This window comes from Ambystoma mexicanum, chromosome 1p, assembly GCF_040938575.1.
Source record: "Ambystoma mexicanum isolate Mex_15411 chromosome 1p, UKY_AmexF1_1, whole genome shotgun sequence".
Classification (NCBI taxonomy): Eukaryota; Metazoa; Chordata; class Amphibia; order Caudata; family Ambystomatidae; genus Ambystoma; species Ambystoma mexicanum.
In genome coordinates, this window is record NC_090921.1 from 1,459,805,187 (window position 1) to 1,459,823,180 (window position 17,994).

General features: G+C 43.8%; 1 protein-coding gene across 3 annotated transcripts in view; it reads left to right on the plus strand.

Annotated features, from left to right (window-relative positions):
- The window catches only part of LOC138455382 (polycystin-1-like protein 2), a 900,768-nt gene that overhangs the window by 793,929 nt on the left and 88,845 nt on the right, over positions 1 to 17,994 (plus strand). For all 3 annotated transcript variants that reach the window (XM_069607102.1, XM_069607103.1, XM_069607104.1), the window contains one exon: positions 4,175 to 4,335. In XM_069607102.1, the coding sequence (XP_069463203.1) occupies positions 4,175 to 4,335 (161 nt within the window). The remainder of the gene's footprint in view (positions 1 to 4,174; positions 4,336 to 17,994) is intronic.

A 17,994-nucleotide genomic window follows, 5' to 3' on the forward strand; every position in this document is an offset into this window, starting at 1 on the left:
GCCGAAAAATATGAACATATTTACCATACAGTGCCATTGTAGTGAACAAGGGAAGTTGAGGCTGCAGGGGTGTCCCCTGCACCCTTATTCGCTACAATGGCATCAGGGTTTGCAGGATTGTCACCTGCTTACCAGTGAATAAAGTTAAAAAAAAGGACCCTGAGGTGCCGGTTCCCATCCACGTCAGCGGAAGGAACAAGCGTTGCAGTAGAGGAGACGATTTGGGGTTGAACAAGGATACGCTTGTTCAACCTCCAACAGGAGAATGAGGGCAGCTTGCGCGAGTGTTGCGCATTACACTTTTTTAATTTTTTTTTTATTGTGTTGTAGCCAAAAAACAAAGTCTTGACTTTTTACACATTGATTTTTTTAAGAAAAACATCAACATTTTCAGAGTTCCTAAAAGAATTATAGAATAGAATTAATTAAGAATCACCAAACAAAAAACAAAACAAATATAGGGTCCTAAAATAAACCATGTCCAATTCAGAGACAGACAAAGTATTCAATGTGGAAACATAAAAGGTAAAGTGTTAACAGGCCATAGGAGAACAGTGAAACAATAGATGGTTACTCGTTGGCACAATCTAATGACCATTGTGCCACCGAGGAATAAGATGGATAATTTTTAATTCTTTGTTTCCTCTATTCAATTATGTTACATCAAATAAGATTTAATTCATTCAAGACCTTTACCACTTCAGCTGTTAAAAACAATTCATTTCCTGAAGACAGTCTTTCCCAAAATGTGAATCTAGAAAGTCGACATTGTGAACACATCTTTGAAATCTAAAATGCCTTAGTTCCCGAGTCCCTGGACATATCGATAGTAAACGTTGGATGGATTGTTTTAAGTTCAAATCGCACTTTTCACAGATATCACTCGGAAATGCTCCTTTTTCTCTAATATGTAGAATTTCTAATGTAGGTAAAGTGTTTAATCTAAATCTTAAGAAATCATCTCTAGTTCTGGGATCTGGAGATTTCTTTAGGTAGACTTGCAGGAAGGATCTTGGTTTATCATATATTGTAGCAGAGGAAGATATTTTTGCAGCTCTGATCTTCTTTATCGTCCTAATCCAATCCCTTCTCTTCATGGCTTCTTTCGTTTTTAACGGATTTTGTATCAATATTTCTAACCCAGAATCCAATTGAATTGGTAACTCATTGCCTTTGTCCCTTAGTTTGTTCAGGAATATGTGATCAGCTCACTGCAATTGTGTGGCCACGTCCTCATAAAGAGACAATGGAGGATGATCAAGAATTGATCGATATAATGAGATCCATTTCCATTCAAGCCACGCCAAGAGTGAAGTAAGGCCTAGTTCGTAACGTATACAAACTATAGGGACACACTTGGGGAGGCCTAAAGTTATTTTCCATAATTTGTCCCAATCGATGTCAAAGCTTTGTGAGTTACACTCAAGGCCAAACAGTAGGGAAGGGACTATTTTGCGCATTAAACAGTGTATATGGGGGGATGGATAGGTAGGGGAAGAGGTTTGTGGGGGTGTCCCCAAGATACGTGGATGGGGAGAGGGTGCACAGAGGCAATATATATGTTTGCGGCAAAAATTACTGTATTAAAATACATATTTTCAGTAAAAATGGCTACGGCCATTTCTTCCGCGAACATATCCGTCGCAGTTAAACAACCCAAATTCGTGTATCTCTCAGTTGTGGGTATATTCCAGAACTCCAACAATGTATCCTCCCTTTAAATAGGACCTCCTCAACCTCAAGAGTACACCTGCACAGACCCATAGTATTGTCAGGCCACCCTAGCCCTCCCTCATCTTTTTTACAATGCCAACCCTTTTAAAGATTAGTTATTCATGTAATTCACACACCTTTCTAGCCAGATGATTCAAAATGGACATGAGGAAATGTAGATGATTTAGTGATTTTGGACAGGTACGACATTTAAAAGAATAGTCGGATCTCTTGGCATTGGAGATGTTAAGGTTGGTATTATCATTACTAATATCATGATTATTTGAGATGCTGAATCACACATAAGTTCTCAGTACATGATATGTCGAAGTGCATAATGTGTGAGGCTAATGTTATGGTGGCTATTTTTAAATGATCTTTGATGAACTTGCAGCTTTCTATCTTGTACATGTGACAAAAGCATATTTGTTCAAAGTGTAATATTAATTGTAAAAATGTGTTTTTACCATATCTTTGTGTTTGGTGGACTGTCTGTCTGCAATAAGCAGTGCATTCTATACATAGCATGTAATTGTTGGAATTGTTATCTATTAGTGCAGCTTCATGCACCCTCCCCTTCATCTCCCTGATCTTTACATGCCAATACATTCTTAGGAGCTTTATTCTGAACATTATTTCATAAAACATGTAACTGGGCTTTCATATTGTGCTTCACGCTGGAGTCCAGCCTCTAAGCACAGGACCAGGTATCGAACTCATGCTGCTCTTTGTTGTCTTCCTTCCAAGAGAAGCACCTTGCCCCTGAGCTGGCCTTCCAGCCCTTGCAGTGTGAGGCTTTGTTTGCATTGCCCCCATACCATGTAGCACTTTGACCGCATCAGCGACTGGATCATCACCCTTCATACACATTCTAATACTCTAATGTAATGCCCCCAATCCTGGGGCTGCTCAGACCTCTGCTCTGAACTCTCATAAGGTATCCCTTTCGGCATTCCATGACGTTCATCAATAAATAAATGCAAATAAGTGCAATGTATGTAATGTAACATGCTTAGGAATGTGTCTGTAAGTCATAGTCATTATACTCCCCTGACAAGGCATAGCGGGTAGACAGCGAAGGAACTGACCAATACCCAGGCAGCTTACTTCTTAGAGGAGGAAAGAGGCTTTTTCCTTTTCATTGAATGGGTGTCAAAGCAATTCAGATAAATGAGTGGTTACATTGTCAACAAAGCAGTCAGTCTTTGCAAACCTTGGATTGTGTGCAGGGAACACAGACAGCGTGTGGGATGTGAATACAGAAGGTGTTTGCAACTGTGTTATTTTGCCATAACTAGTGAACATGTAATTGCATGCATTATAGTGCATGGTGCTTTCGATGTGCGTCGCTTCAAAACTGTTTTACCATAAACAGACATACACATTTCCAAGGTCACGAGGGCTTGCTTAATATTCACTGCTATCAACTTTGGAAACACAGAATGGACTGCAAGATCGTGTTCTGTGTAGCACTTGTTTAGAACAAGGGTGTCCAACCCTTTTCTGTATTGAGAGCTACTCCTGAGCTACTAACTAAAATAATTTAAAAGGGACTGAACCCTTTGATCTGTAGGTGCCCTTTTATTATGCCCTGGCACACCTACTCTGACATATAAGAACCCCTAATGTGTGTATTTGATAGGCCCAACCTTTTTTCAGGTTACAGGATGACACAAGTCCCATAATAATTTTTGGCAAAAAAGCTTGACATCTTCCTTCACATTGTGTGTCACTATGATACAAACATCTTGCAAAAAGTGACTCGAAAAACCAATAGCAGCAGATATTGCAGTCCATTATTTGTGTGCAATACGCGCACCACCAAAGAGCAGATATCACCACTGTAAGCAAAACAAGCCAGCGATCCTATAATAAATCTTCAGCTGCATCTTTACTTTCAATGTAGTCCTTAATCACAGGCAAACTCTACCTCTCCAGGGATCAAACAAGCCTCAGGAAAATTGGGTTTAAACTGACGCTCTTTTGTACATGGCCCCTGCTTTCTTACTCGTGTAGCTTGAAGTGCCATGTCATTCTAGCTCATGTGGTGGATTCAGTCTGCTAGCAGTACTGGTGCCATCATCATCTTCACCAGGCCTGCCAGGACCCCTCCCACATCTCCCAATCTATGTGTTGAGCTGGTGCCATGGTTGGGTGTTGTTGTCAGTACAATACAGGTGGTGATAATGAGACAAGGCCTCTGCAACATACACCTCACTTATGCAAGATGGGGATACCACTAGAGTCCCTACATGGCGGGTATGCGTCACATTAATCAGGAACTGCACATGGAAGCACGATTGTAATTATCCCTTATGCCTGGAATAGCGGGTTGTTGGCCTAGAGTATATTTTTACAGAGTTGATCCCACAGTACAAAACAATGAGGTTCCATCTCAAGTGACTGAAGCCCTTTACCTTTGAGCCACATCAAACTAAAGTCGATATTCCTCTGTTCACAGGCGAAGCTTATGAAGGCTCTGAAATGGGGCTATTTTCGGAGCAAGTGGAACATTCTGGAACTGGCTGTCATTGTCATCAGCTGGTGTGCGCTGTCTGTGTTTGTGAAAAGAACAATTCTTGGAACACGGGACATCAGCTACTACCAGGACCACAAGGATGAGTAAAGTTCAAACGTTTTTTCAGCTGAATGCTTTTGTCGTAGACATATCATGGTGTCTGTAAATATGCATGTCTCATTGGTAGGGTTAGGAGATGACTCAGGGTCAATTAATTGCCATTCTTTCACTCCTGAGCTTTCCTTTTTTATAAATCCTTGCTTTCGTGAGCTCAATCCGAATGCGTTCAACTCCAGTGGATCAAGGCTAGAATTTCATTAACGTATTTGATTTGACAACTTAGATATGTTTTCTGTCCTTCTATGCAAAGTGCTTGGCTCAGAGGTGATGGCTGCCATTTTACAGTCATCCTTGCTTGAGTTTGAGACCCGGATCCACAGCAATGTGCAGATAGTATTGTGTTGATTGCAGCCGTTACACCTGTCATGTACGATGTAAGACCTTGCCTATCTATCAACTATTATGTGTGGCTGGCTTTTCAGTCACCAGCCATTTTCATTCTGGAACGCATATTAGCATTGCTGTATGTACCAGGCTAGTGAGGAAGGTCTTGTCAGGTCAGGCTGACTGGCCGTTCCCATGACGTCATCATGCCTTACATTATAACTACAGTAGCAATGGCAGAAACAGAAACAACCATGTGTAGTAAGTCAATGGGGCAGCAACAGGGGGCAGCTGAGAGGACATACTCAAATGTACAGAAGTAGAATTGTCAATATGAATTATGTTCATATAATACTTAAATACACCACGTGTACATCTATGTACGGTGATGGGGGAAGAAAGCTCAACAGGGGCTCACAACAGAAAACTCGAGTCACAATACAATAGAATACAAGGTGCTTTATTGGCATGACAAGTTAGACAAATGTGGCCAAAGAAAATAAGTGGAATTCATATGTTACATTGCCTTCAATGGTGGCCATTTTGGTGTTCAGCTTTTCTCTCAAGTCCTTCTGGCTTTATGGACGTTTTCTTCTCTTCTGGTGTGCATATTGTGCTTATGGCTTAATGGGCGTGTTCTTCTCTTGTGCCATGCATATTGTGCTTATGGCTTAATGGGCGTGTTCTTCTCTTGTGCCATGCATATTGTGCTTATGGCTTTATGGGCGTGTTCTTCTCTTGTGCCATGCATATTGTGCTTATGGCTTTATGGGCGTGTTCTTCTCTTGTGCCATGCACATTGTGCTTATGGCTTTATGGGCGTGTTCTTCTCTTGTGCCATGCATATTGTGCTTATGGCTTTATGGGCGTGTTCTTCTCTTGTGCCATGCACATTGTGCTTATGGCTTAATGGGCGTGTTCTTCTCTTGTGCCATGCATATTGTGCTTATGGCTTTATGGGTGTGTTCTTCTCTTGTGGCATGCATATTGTGCTTATGGCTTTATGGGCGTGTTCTTCTCTTGTGCCATGCACATTGTGCTTATGGCTTAATGGGCGTGTTCTTCTCTTGTGCCATGCATATTGTGCTTATGGCTTTATGGGCGTGTTCTTCTCTTGTGCCATGCATATTGTGCTTATGGCTTTATGGACGTTTTTTTCTCTTGTGGCATGCATATTGTGCTTATGGCTTTATGGACTTTTTTTCTCTTGTGGCATGCATATTGTGCTTATGGCTTTGTGGGTGTGTTCTTCTCTTGTGGCATGCATATTGTGCTTATGGCTTTGTGGGCGTGTTCTTCTCTTGTGCCATGCACATTGTGCTTATGGCTTTGTGGGCGGGTTCTTCTCTTGTGCCATGCACATTGTGCTTATGGCTTTGTGGGCGTGTTCTTCTCTTGTGCCATGCACATTGTGCTTATGGCTTTGTGGGCGTGTTCTTCTCTTGTGCCATGCACATTGTGCTTATGGCTTTGTGGGCGTGTTCTTCTCTTGTGCCATGCACATTGTGCTTATGGCTTTGTGGGCGTGTTCTTCTCCTGTGCCATGCACATTGTGCTTATGGCTTTGTGGGCGTGTTCTTCTCCTGTGCCATGCACATTGTGCTTATGGCTTTGTGGGCGTGTTCTTCTCCTGTGCCATGCACATTGTGCTTATGGCTTTGTGGGCGTGTTCTTCTCCTGTGCCATGCACATTGTGCTTATGGCTTTGTGGGCGTGTTCTTCTCCTGTGCCATGCACATTGTGCTTATGGCTTTGTGGGCGTGTTCTTCTCCTGTGGCATGCACATTGTGCTTATGGCTTTGTGGGCGCGTTCTTCTCCTGTGGCATGCACATTGTGCTTATGGCTTTGTGGGCGCGTTCTTCTCCTGTGCCATGCACATTGTGCTTATGGCTTTGTGGGCGCGTTCTTCTCCTGTGCCATGCACATTGTGCTTATGGCTTTGTGGGCGCGTTCTTCTCCTGTGGCATGCACATTGTGCTTATGGCTTTGTGGGCGCGTTCTTCTCTTGTGCCATGCACATTGTGCTTATGGCTTTGTGGGCGCGTTCTTCTCTTGTGCCTTGCACATTGTGCTTATGGCTTTGTGGGCGCGTTCTTCTCTTGTGCCATGCACATTGTGCTTATGGCTTTGTGGGCGCGTTCTTCTCTTGTGTCATGCACATTGTGCTTATGGCTTTGTGGGCGCGTTCTTCTCTTGTGGCATGCACATTGTGCTTATGGCTTTGTGGGCGCGTTCTTCTCTTGTGCCATGCACATTGTGCTTATGGCTTTGTGGGCGCGTTCTTCTCTTGTGCCATGCACATTGTGCTCATGGCTTTGTGGGCGCGTTCTTCTCTTGTGGCATGCACATTGTGCTCATGGCTTTGTGGGCGCGTTCTTCTCTTGTGCCATGCACATTGTGCTCATGGCTTTGTGGGCGCGTTCTTCTCTTGTGCCATGCACATTGTGCTCATGGCTTTGTGGGCGCGTTCTTCTCTTGTGCCATGCACATTGTGCTCATGGCTTTGTGGGCGCGTTCTTCTCTTGTGGCATGCACATTGTGCTCATGGCTTTGTGGGCGCGTTCTTCTCTTGTGGCATGCACATTGTGCTCATGGCTTTGTGGGCGCGTTCTTCTCTTGTGGCATGCACATTGTGATCATGGCTTTGTGGGCGCGTTCTTCTCTTGTGCCATGCACATTGTGCTCATGGCTTTGTGGGCGCGTTCTTCTCTTGTGCCATGCACATTGTGCTCATGGCTTTATGGGCGCGTTCTTCTCTTGTGGCATGCACATTGTGCTTATGGCTTTATGGGCGCGTTCTTCTCTTGTGGCATGCACATTCTGCTGCTCTCTCAGCTAATTCTGTCATTTCTCCAAGGAGGAAGCAGAGCTGTTCTTGTCCAGCTTTACTTGCAAAGACTTCCCTATTCTCGCCAATGTGGGGATATTGGTGTCTTGACTGCCTGTGTGTGCAGAACAGTGGCGGAGAAAGCCTCTCCCATTCTCTGCTTCTACCTCACATTTCTGGAACATTCTGTCCTCTCTGAGCGCCTAGTTTGAGCTGTGTCAGCCCGTCTCTGTTTCCAGATTGTGGCCACACAGTCTGCGTTTAGTAACTGTTTGCCTGTACAGAAAATAAGCAATCAGCAAGCTTACATTTTAGCCACAATGGCCTGTCGCATTTCTGCTTGTTGTGCTGTTCTAGTTCTGCTCTCCCGTGCTTTGTGTATGGGTACGTCTTTAAGTAAGAGGAGGTGTTTCAGGGCAGTTTTGAGGCCTGATAAATTTGTAGTAGATTTCAAGTCGGGGATTGTGGAGTCCTAGTGGGTGGGCGGTGAGTAGGGCAGCGAGGAAAGGGAAAGGAGAGGCAAGATATTGCAGAGGGCAGGGGGGTCAGTAATGTGAGGTGGAGTTAGCCAGGTGGTGAGGGGCAGCCCATGAAAGGGTTTGTAGGCGAGGAGGAATTTAAAGAGGGGTGGACCAAGCTAATGCCGCCATTGCAGAGAGGCTGTGCACAGAAGTGGGTGAGACTCATGAGAGATTGAAGGGGCGGTGAAGAGCACAGTTGAATACCTTGTTGAGTGGGGAAGTGTAATGAAGAGAGAGTCCCATGAGGAGGGTGGTGCAGTCATGCCGCGTGCTGAGAGCAAAGGCAGAAAGGACGGTCTTAGCAAAGTGAAAGGCGGGAAAGGGTGGATTTCGGCCATGTTGAAGACAGTCAACCTGGCAACCGTGGAGGTAGAAGTCAGTCAAAAACGTTATTTCGACTTGGAGCCATAAAAGTGAATACAAATAAAACAATGTTCACACAATACATGTTATCAAGGTGGGGTGCCCAGGTTATGTGCAATGACGCATAAACATGGGGTAAAGTGGCAGCACGATACCTGAACACAGGTGTGCAATACATTCCAAAAGTACCGTCCAGTCATATGTTAAAAGTAGGAATATAAAAAAAAGCAGCATCATCCATTGTGCTTGCAACTGCTAAAAATAAGTGACGAATGAAAAATGATGAGCATTAAGTGCCAGTGCATGCCAAAAACATGAAAACAGAGAGAGCATGATATGAAACAGGCCTCATATCAGGGCAAACACAGGAGATGTGCACATTACATTGCCCCCAATGTCAACAGTGTAGCCCTTCTCAACCACGACCCATAGAAAAATGTAGATACAATCAAAAGATTTGCTATTTTATTGGCCCGAGCGAAGAAAAGAAAGCAACCTGGAATTGCAGCTGCATCAGCCAATGTACTTCTGAACAAAGTATTAAACAGGGACCCTCCGAAGTCCACAGCGGTGCCACCTGCCCTCCTAAAGTCTATGAAAGCCAGAAAAGAGGAGCGCTGCCGTAGGGAAAGAGCTCCAAAGGGGCCAGGAACCCTGACCAGCCGGCTGGTGGAAGACAAGGACATGGAGTTTTCGGTAGTGACTGGCTCTGATGCTGACCATGCCTCCTCTCTTTGTTCTCAAGAAGGTGGGCGTGTAACACCGTCAGTGATAATGCCGCGCGAAGGATTAGGCCGTAAACGTCACCAAGTGCCCTCCACTAAACCTCAGGCGAATTTTGATGAGAGGGTTTTTACCACTGAACCAACGTCTAATGATACATCAAACGGAGTCTAAATCGTTCTCAACTTTTGCTATTGTTAAATACATTTCCACAGGAGCAGCACGAGTTCATTGTGCACTCTCTGAAATTACGCAATTGGTAAGAGCACACCAATCTACTTTAGACAGTTTGGGCTACGTATTGGATAGGGAAGAAATGTTGTTGCAGGCCAAGGATCATACCCAAGGCAATTGGGCCTAAAAATAGGATGCCTCCACAGATTGCAAAGGAAAATGTCAGGGGATGGGAATAGCTGAAACGTTTTCTACCAGCTCAAGGAATACAAATGAATTCAACTCTATCCTCAGCCTGTTCGAATGCCCGTGGGTTTGCATACATCCTATCTGAAAATGGCTCACTAAACACTTTTTTTTAAATATGATGTTATCATATTACAAGAAACCTGGTTGGTTCCCCTATTTATATAGATGGGTTTCATCTCTATCAAGTACCAGCAAAAAAAGGCCCCCGTGGACGTCGCTACGGGGCCCTTATTACCGGGGTGAAGCATCACCTAATGTCAACTGCCATAGCTTAAAAGGAGGAGAATGGAAATGTTTTGGCAGTTGAGCTGACCAGTAACAAAAGGGAAAATGGGGGGAGTATCTTGCTGAAAAACATCTATGCTTCTCCAGGCAGTGTAAATGTTGAAGAAATATTCGATTATATTGAGCTGATCAGTACAGAGTGGCTAGGTATAGCCTCGCGTGATGCCATTCTACTGGGGTGGAGGGGTGATTTTTAAATGCGCCGTGCAAGGATGCAGAGTCTTGTGCCTTTTACAGTGATGTATTCAGTAAAAGTATTCGGACATGCAATAATGCTAATAAACTGGCAAAGCAGTGAGTCTCATTTTTGAAAAAATCAATCTGATTCTAATATTGTTCCGAATCAATATAGTGACCACACAATCGTTTCTTTAATTGTAAGTAGGGGAAATGAAACTCACCCTTATTCCTGTATTGGAGGGCTGGAAATAAATCATCCAGGAAACCGTATAAGTTGGTCTCAAGAAAATATATCTAAAGCCATGATTGCCCTGGCACATGCTCTTAACCATGAATTTGAAGCAGTTGTCAAATATACGGCAAACAACCTTGAGGACCGGCTGGAACTACAGTATGTTGGCCCCTGATTTGACCCAGGAGGTGATTGTATCAGCCATTGCCAAATTGAAGAGTTCAAAGGCCCTGGGGCCAAATGGCCTATCAAATGCGGTTGTGAAAAAGGATGGGCTAAGATCCTTGGGTTATTATTTGAAAGGGTCTGTAATGAGCATAGTCTACCATCATCTTGGCAACAGTCTATACTGGTACCTGTCTACAAGAAGAGTGACAGGATGGTGCCAGATAATTATAGACTGTTGTCAATGTTGGATGTCACTGGAAAGCTCTTTTCATCCTTTATATTAAAGGAATTACAAACCTGGGTGGATTCCAGTGACATAGGGTACCCATTTCGGCCAGGGTCCTCCATTGTTCATAATATTCGGCTTTTAGATAGGCTGATAGGTGGCACCATGGGAAAGGGCAGACCCTCATTATATGTCACCTCCATCAATTTCCGATCAGCGTTTGATCGAGTCGACCATAACATGTTACAGGAGAAATTGTAATAAAACTCCTTTTATTATGATACTACAGTACGGTTCTATGTTAACAACGAGGGTCTTATGTCAAACCAGATAACTGGGAGCAGGGGAGTCGAGAAAGGTTGTATACTGGCTCCCCTGTTATTTAATCTTTATCTGGTAAACTTTCTGTCATGTTTGGAGGCAAGTGCTCTGTGCTCACCAAAAATGAGCAGGGACAAGATCGTCAGGGTATAATACGCCGACAATCTTGTGTTATTTGACCATACATATAGGGGAATGAAGAATTCATTGAAAGAACTAGCTTTGTCCTCTCAAGAAAATACATTGGGGGTGAATTTGGACAAGTCTAAGGGCAAGTTGGTGATGGCCAGAAAGATAAATAGAGTAAAAATGAAAGTAACACTGGGAAGTATTGAGTATGTGAGTAGCTACATACATTTGGGGTTGGAAATGGGCTGGTGGTCGATTATTTTCACATAAAGAAGGCCAAAAAAAGAAAAGTGTAAAAAAGAATAGAATGTAGGACTCCGCGCCATCAAAATGTGTGTATATTTAATAATATTGCATAATCACACATTGAAAAAGAAGCCCATGTATGATAACATGTTTCGGCTCTGCTGAGCCTTTTTCAAATCTGGGCCGTATTTGCATGCAATCAATCCATAGGACTGATGTCCCTGTAGTAGTAACGGGGTAATATGCCCAGTATAAAGTCTGATTCCTCAGAGCAGAAAAAGTCACACGCGTCGGCCGACAGAATCAGACTTTATACTGGGGATATTACCAATGTGTGATTATGCAATATTATTAAATATAAACACATTTTGATGGCGCAGAGTCCTACATTCTTTTATTTTTTACAGTATTTATGGTGACGGTGAGGCTTTATTACCGTCTGGATACAGTGACCTGCGACATCTTTGAATTTATCCTATGACCTCAAAGATACGGCATTATATTGCCAACCCAAATTGATACTAATTCAAGGAATTGTAAGGTGTCGCCTTCCAGAGCAACTTAAACTAAAGCCACCCTTTTCAGCTACAAAAAAAGAAAAGCATGACAACTTAACCGCCTTGTCATGAAATTTCCCAGGAAGACTGTAGGATATACCATGCACAGTATCTTGATTCTTTATAGGTAGTGTTTCTGTCCCTTGGTGCTATATGGCCGGAGGCTTTAACTATGAACGGGACTTTATGACTGGATTGCGTGAAAGGCTTTTTTTGGTGTAACATCTTGAAATCACACCCTTCCATGCCAATGGAATACTTGAGATTAGAGTTGGGGCTGACCTCACTCAGTGGCCAACTACTGAAAAAGAGGGGTGAACTATATATAAAATGTAAATCCTCCCCGATATGCTCACTGTTGAAGTCAATGGTTGAAAGTGATGGCAAGGAGTATGGAAGCTGGGGGAACATTTTTGAAGATCTAAACCTTGACTTCTTTAAGAGTATTTGTTGGTCCCCATGATTTAAAAATGGTAGTAGCAATGAGGACCGCAAATATAGCCATATCTTCTTTGTAGTCCAAGTCCAGCAATTCTAAGTATAGTGATGCAGTTGGGCACTAACCAACTTCCACTGCTCACTATTCGTGGTGCCCAGTCAAAAATACCATCAGAATTAAGATAGTGCCGCCTATGTAAAACCTTGGATACACCTGAGACTGCAAGAAATGTATTCAAAGAGGGTCAGATGTTGGAAGCATTATACATGTGCACATTTGAGAGGTTTGTCCACAACTATGATACCATCAAAACCTTGGATTTTTTGAACTTCTGGAACGGACTCAATGCTCATTGCACTTTTTCAAATTTGGACATGTATAGAAAACCATCTGAAGACTGGTATATAATGACATACAGTTATAGAATAAAATGGTGAGTAATAGTGGGACATGTAAAGCTCTTAAGAGAATAATACAAAGCGTCAATGGCAGCAGCTCTGTCCTATGATTATTGTTTCTTCATGTACTGTAGTATTGTATTGTGTACATTTTGCTTCATGAACTGGTAATTGGTGAGTTATTGGATTTGATAACTTTTGTATTTTAGAATTGAACTTTGCATCTGCATTGTTTATGATGTAACATTGGAATGTTTTTAGATGTGTTTAGTATTGTATATTAGTTGTAATATGATGGGATAGGGAGGGGATACCAGAAAGATTAGAGGGGTTAGTGGAGCACTGATGAAGGGTAGGGATTGAGTGACTTGGATGGTGAGATCAGACAGAGGCATCATGATGGTGTAAGTAGCAGGCATAAGGATTGAGGGACTGGTGTGGTTTGAGTAACTAGATGTAAGGAGCAGTTAGACTGGCTTTCTATGATGAAAGTGGAGATATGGGGTAAAAACTAAATATTGGGGCTGTACCGATGAACAATTAATACAGTTAGGGCAGCAGTGGCCATCAAAAAAATAAGAAATGTGAGCAAACTTGTAAAGAGCAACAACATTTACAACTAGGCCAGTAGCAATCAACAACAAATACAATTAGGCTAGTAGTGACCAACAGAAAATATGGATAGGATGTGTGAGAAACCTGAAGGTGTCTCACCCGCAAGTCCCCGGGGATCTGTCATCTAGGTTGCCAGGACATGGCCATCGCTTTTGGATCCAGTTCCTGGGGATGGACCAGTGAGGGAGGACCACCTGGATGAGGGGTTTCGGGAGTGGAAGTGGGACACCTAAGGGTGAGACATGGTATCCCCTTCCTTATAACACATTTTCCCCAACCTGGGAACTCAACCCTCCACCCCTCCCCCCCTGTTTTCCTGACACACACTTTCTCACGGACAGCCCACCGTGAATGACAACGAACTAACACCAGAGCCGTATACCTGACATGTCCCAACAACATGGTCAGCAAGGTCAGGCAATTATGGATCATTAAACACACCTGACTTCCATCATACTTCCCCACATGGTTAAAAGGCAGAGCACTTAAGCACACTCTGAGTGAGGCAAAGCAAACAAGAAGACATCAGTTGCATGCTGGCAGTTTAATACAAGGAGAAAGATGGTGACACCAGAGAGGTTTGCAAGGAGGGAAGTACCCTTGTGTGTCAGAGGTACCCAGAGCTTTACTGTGTCAATAACCCAGGCATGGAGGAGCTGTTGCCGCTGTGGTACTGTCCTTGGCTCCTACAACAAAGCAGCTTCAGAAAAGACAGCACAGCAGGTGAGTCGGAGAGACAGATACCAAACCAACGTGTTTTTTTAAACAAAGATGCAAGCGGCAACTTTGTATAACGAGAACAGTGTGTGATGCGTTTGCGATGAGCAGCCCAAATATAATTGGAAACTAACATGAGTAATTGGACTTTGGAAGGTCAAACCAAGATACCATATACAGAGTGGTCCGTCGCAACGTGGGCGCTCATTCGAAAGTCTTTCTTAGGTATCCAACTAATGCTGAGTGTAAGAAAAGGAAGATTGAGATCGAAGTGGTCATGCAGCGGGTCAAGCTAAACCCTGTGCCCATTTGAAAGTCTTCTATAGTCTAAAGTACATCACCATTGGTCCGAACCCAGTTGAGGGAGACTAATCAAGTGGAATCTGAGCCCGGCTGAGGAGGATTCTAGGTGAGTCACATGAAAAAGACTTCTCTGACATTTATGTAGAAGGGATCTGAGCCTGACAGAAGGGGATCCAGCCTGGAACATTTGAGTTAAAAAAGGATCTGAGCCCGGCTGAGGGGGGTCCAGGGTGAACACCCTAATTGTGCTAAATACTGAAGCGAAAAGAACGTTTACTTATTGTTTTGTGCAACAGGCCCTCTGAGTCAAAAGACTTACAAGAAGTAAAGAGGGTTGGACACAGAAGGTCTTGAACTGTGGAAATTGAACTGTATCCTCGTGCTGCAGAAGCCAGAGTGCTCGAGTGACCCACCTTGCCCCATGCTGAAAATGTAGGGAAGGGAGACAAGTATCCGAGCATGCTGACATATCATTTTGTGAACACTTCTTTCTTTTTAATGAACATTACCCCCACATTATGTGTATTTAGAGGTAAGGATTGGCAATAGGTTTTTAAGTATAGGCCCTTTTATTTTGACAAGACACCACTAGGACTGCGTTATTTTTATTTGATGTCGTAGCTTGCTCCCATCGGTAGATTTAGGTTTAGATAGGCATTTATCACACCCTTGCAATACTTCAATAAACACCCTTAAACTGTGGTCACTTTTGTCTGTATTACTATTGCCCCCATGTGTTCCTTACAAATGGTAATGACCAACAGAAATTACAATAAGGCCATTCGGGACTAACAATAATTAAAATGATACCAGTAAAAATATGTCTAAGCTGGTATCACCCAACAGATTGCCAGGTCGAGTCTATGATATGAAGAGTGGGTAGTAAAGAGGCTGATTGATGATGACTAGGATGGAAACATGGATAGATGAGGCAGTCATTTTGAATCGAAGGGAAGGGGATGAGCACGTGAGCTGGCTAACTATCATTCACCTGGCTGTCATGGGAAAGTAGTAAAATTGAGGGAATGCATTGCATGGAGCAGGCCAGGGCCCAGTAATGGTGTCACAGGTGGCCTGAATAATCCACACAGTCTTTGGGGAGGTTTCAAGGGTTGTAATGCTAATACAGCAAAGGATTGATTCTAGAACCAATAATGAGATTTTTTCTGAGACAGGCAATGGTTAGGTCAAATGCACCGGCTGCAAAAAGGGTGTGTTAAGTAGTGCTAGGGCCATCCCTCTCTCTCTCTTTCCTCCCGTGAAATATCCCTCCTTACCTCAAGTGTCCGTAACCCACAATTAGCGATATTGCTCAGTAAACATTACTATCTAGTACCTACCTTGTGCTCATGGTGTTCTCCCTAAAAGCAGGATCACTAACTCCCTCAGGGGCTTCAGACCTGCCCCAACACTATTGCTGGTTAGTTCTAATAGGATGGTGTATGTATGTGCCATTTGATCTTCAAGCTCTCTATCCCCTCTGACTCCACCCACCTCTCTCCACCCACATCCTTCTACTCTGTGTCTATGATGTTATTCTCTTTCCTTCCATTTACCTCACCGCTCCAATATCTCTACCTTTATTCTACCAGTTTCCCCTCTCAACTTGACTGCTACTCTACCTTCTCCTTACTACAACTCTCCCTCTTTTGCACTTCTACTATTCTCCTGCACTGCCGCTACTACTCCCACTGCTATTACTGTCCCCTCTCTGCACTTCCCTTTTGACTACCACTCCCTATGCACTACTACTGCTCTCTTCTCCCCTAAACTAAGCGATATGGTACCCTGCTCACCCTTAGACTACACTCACTCCCACTACGCTCACTGCCTCACCACTTCTCTCAGCTCCTCTCTCCTCTCCTCACACCTCACTCCTACACTCTTCTCTACTAGCCTCATTCTCTCCCAGCACTCACTCCCTCTCACACTAACTATGCCACTCTGCTGCTCCTATCTGTCATACTATCTCTATCTCTCTTTCTCTTTCACACCTTCTATACACTGCCCTCCCCACTTCATACACTACACTAAACACAAATGGTACCACTCTCTCACAAGTACCTCAAAACTCTGCCATCAATTCTCTGCACTGCGGTCTCTCTGTCCACCTTCAGCTCCTCCTGTGACCTCACCCATACAAACCACACTCTGCCTTTCTTGCTGCCTGCTTTTATACTGTGGGTTGGTGGTTTGGTGCCTTGCCATTGGCTTCGCGCCTACCTGAAACTTGCACCAATCGAGCCTGGCTTTAGAAAGTGAGAGGCTATAAAAAAAACTCAAAGCCCCTCTCCCTTTTCCAGCACAATTTCAGAAACATTATGAGATGTTTTTTCTTCTTTTCCTCTATCATGCAATGGGTCCGGAAATTCGTGTTTTTGGCTGCTTTGTTGAGTTATGTGCTTTTCTGCAGTGCTGGATGCTTTTAGGTTGTGGTTCCAGTTCACAATCCGCATACATTTTTGCCTTTCCGTTTTTTTGGTTGTTTGGCTCTAGCCCGGATTTTCATGGCTGCTTCTAAGGGTATTCTGGAGTTGCAGTTCTGAAAAAACAAAGAGAGAACTATGACCAATAACTGTATAGGGAGGTATTGAGAGAAAAAGGGCCGTGCCACCAGACACATTTGTGGTGCATGGGGGATATTTTTCAAGTACTGGTGTGCCCCCAACTCACACTTCACACATCTGGGGCAGGGCTAGTTCTGACTCTACCCTCTCAAAAGGGACTCCAACCACTGGGAGGGGCACCAAAGGTGCCAGATTCTTGGCTCCACTCTTGCCAGATGTCTGACAAGTGTGACAGCTTCTACAGAATGTATCTACATCACACCCCATCTTAGGCCAGTAGAAATAAAGAGAAATAATTTCTTTGGTCTTCTTAAAACTTAACTGACCAGCCAAAGGAATCTCATGGGCTAACTGTGGAAACTGAAGTCTCACCTCCTGGGGCACTACAAGTCTTCTGTATTCTCCTGGGGTAGATTCAATAGGTTAACTGTAGAGGAGGCCATCCTCCCAGTATAACCTGTGCTTCCCTGGCTCTTGCTCTTCCACCTGGGAAGCTGCCTCTTGCCGAAGTCCTTCAAGTGTAGGATATTCTCTTTGACCTCTGCTGAAGTCTTCCCTAGAGGGGCCACCTTCTGCCAGTAAAGACTGCAGCTCAGGATGGTCTTTAGGATCCAGATCTCCAACAGGGGGAAGGTCTTCTTCCAGCTCTGTGCCATCAGTAGCTGACTCAAGGCAAAAATGTATGCAGATCTCTAACGGACCTCTAACCGGATGACCATAGAGAAGCTCAAAGGGACTGAATCCAACCCCTTCCTGAGGGACGTCTCTATAAGCAAAGAGCAGGCATGGCAGTAGAAGGTCCCACTTTCTTCTAAGGGTTCTTCTAAAGCACCTATCATGCTATTAATAGTTCTATTAAACCTCTCTACCAACCCATTCATCTGAGGACAGTAGGGTGTTGAGAACTTGTAGGTCACTCCACAGTTTTTCCACATGGCCCGCATGTAGTGGGACATTAAGTTTGATCCCCTGTCAGAGATAACCTCCTTAGGAAAACCTACTCTGGTAAAGATACCAAGTAGGGCCTTAGCCACAGCTTGAGCTATGACAGTCCTCATAGGTATTGCTTCAGGATGCC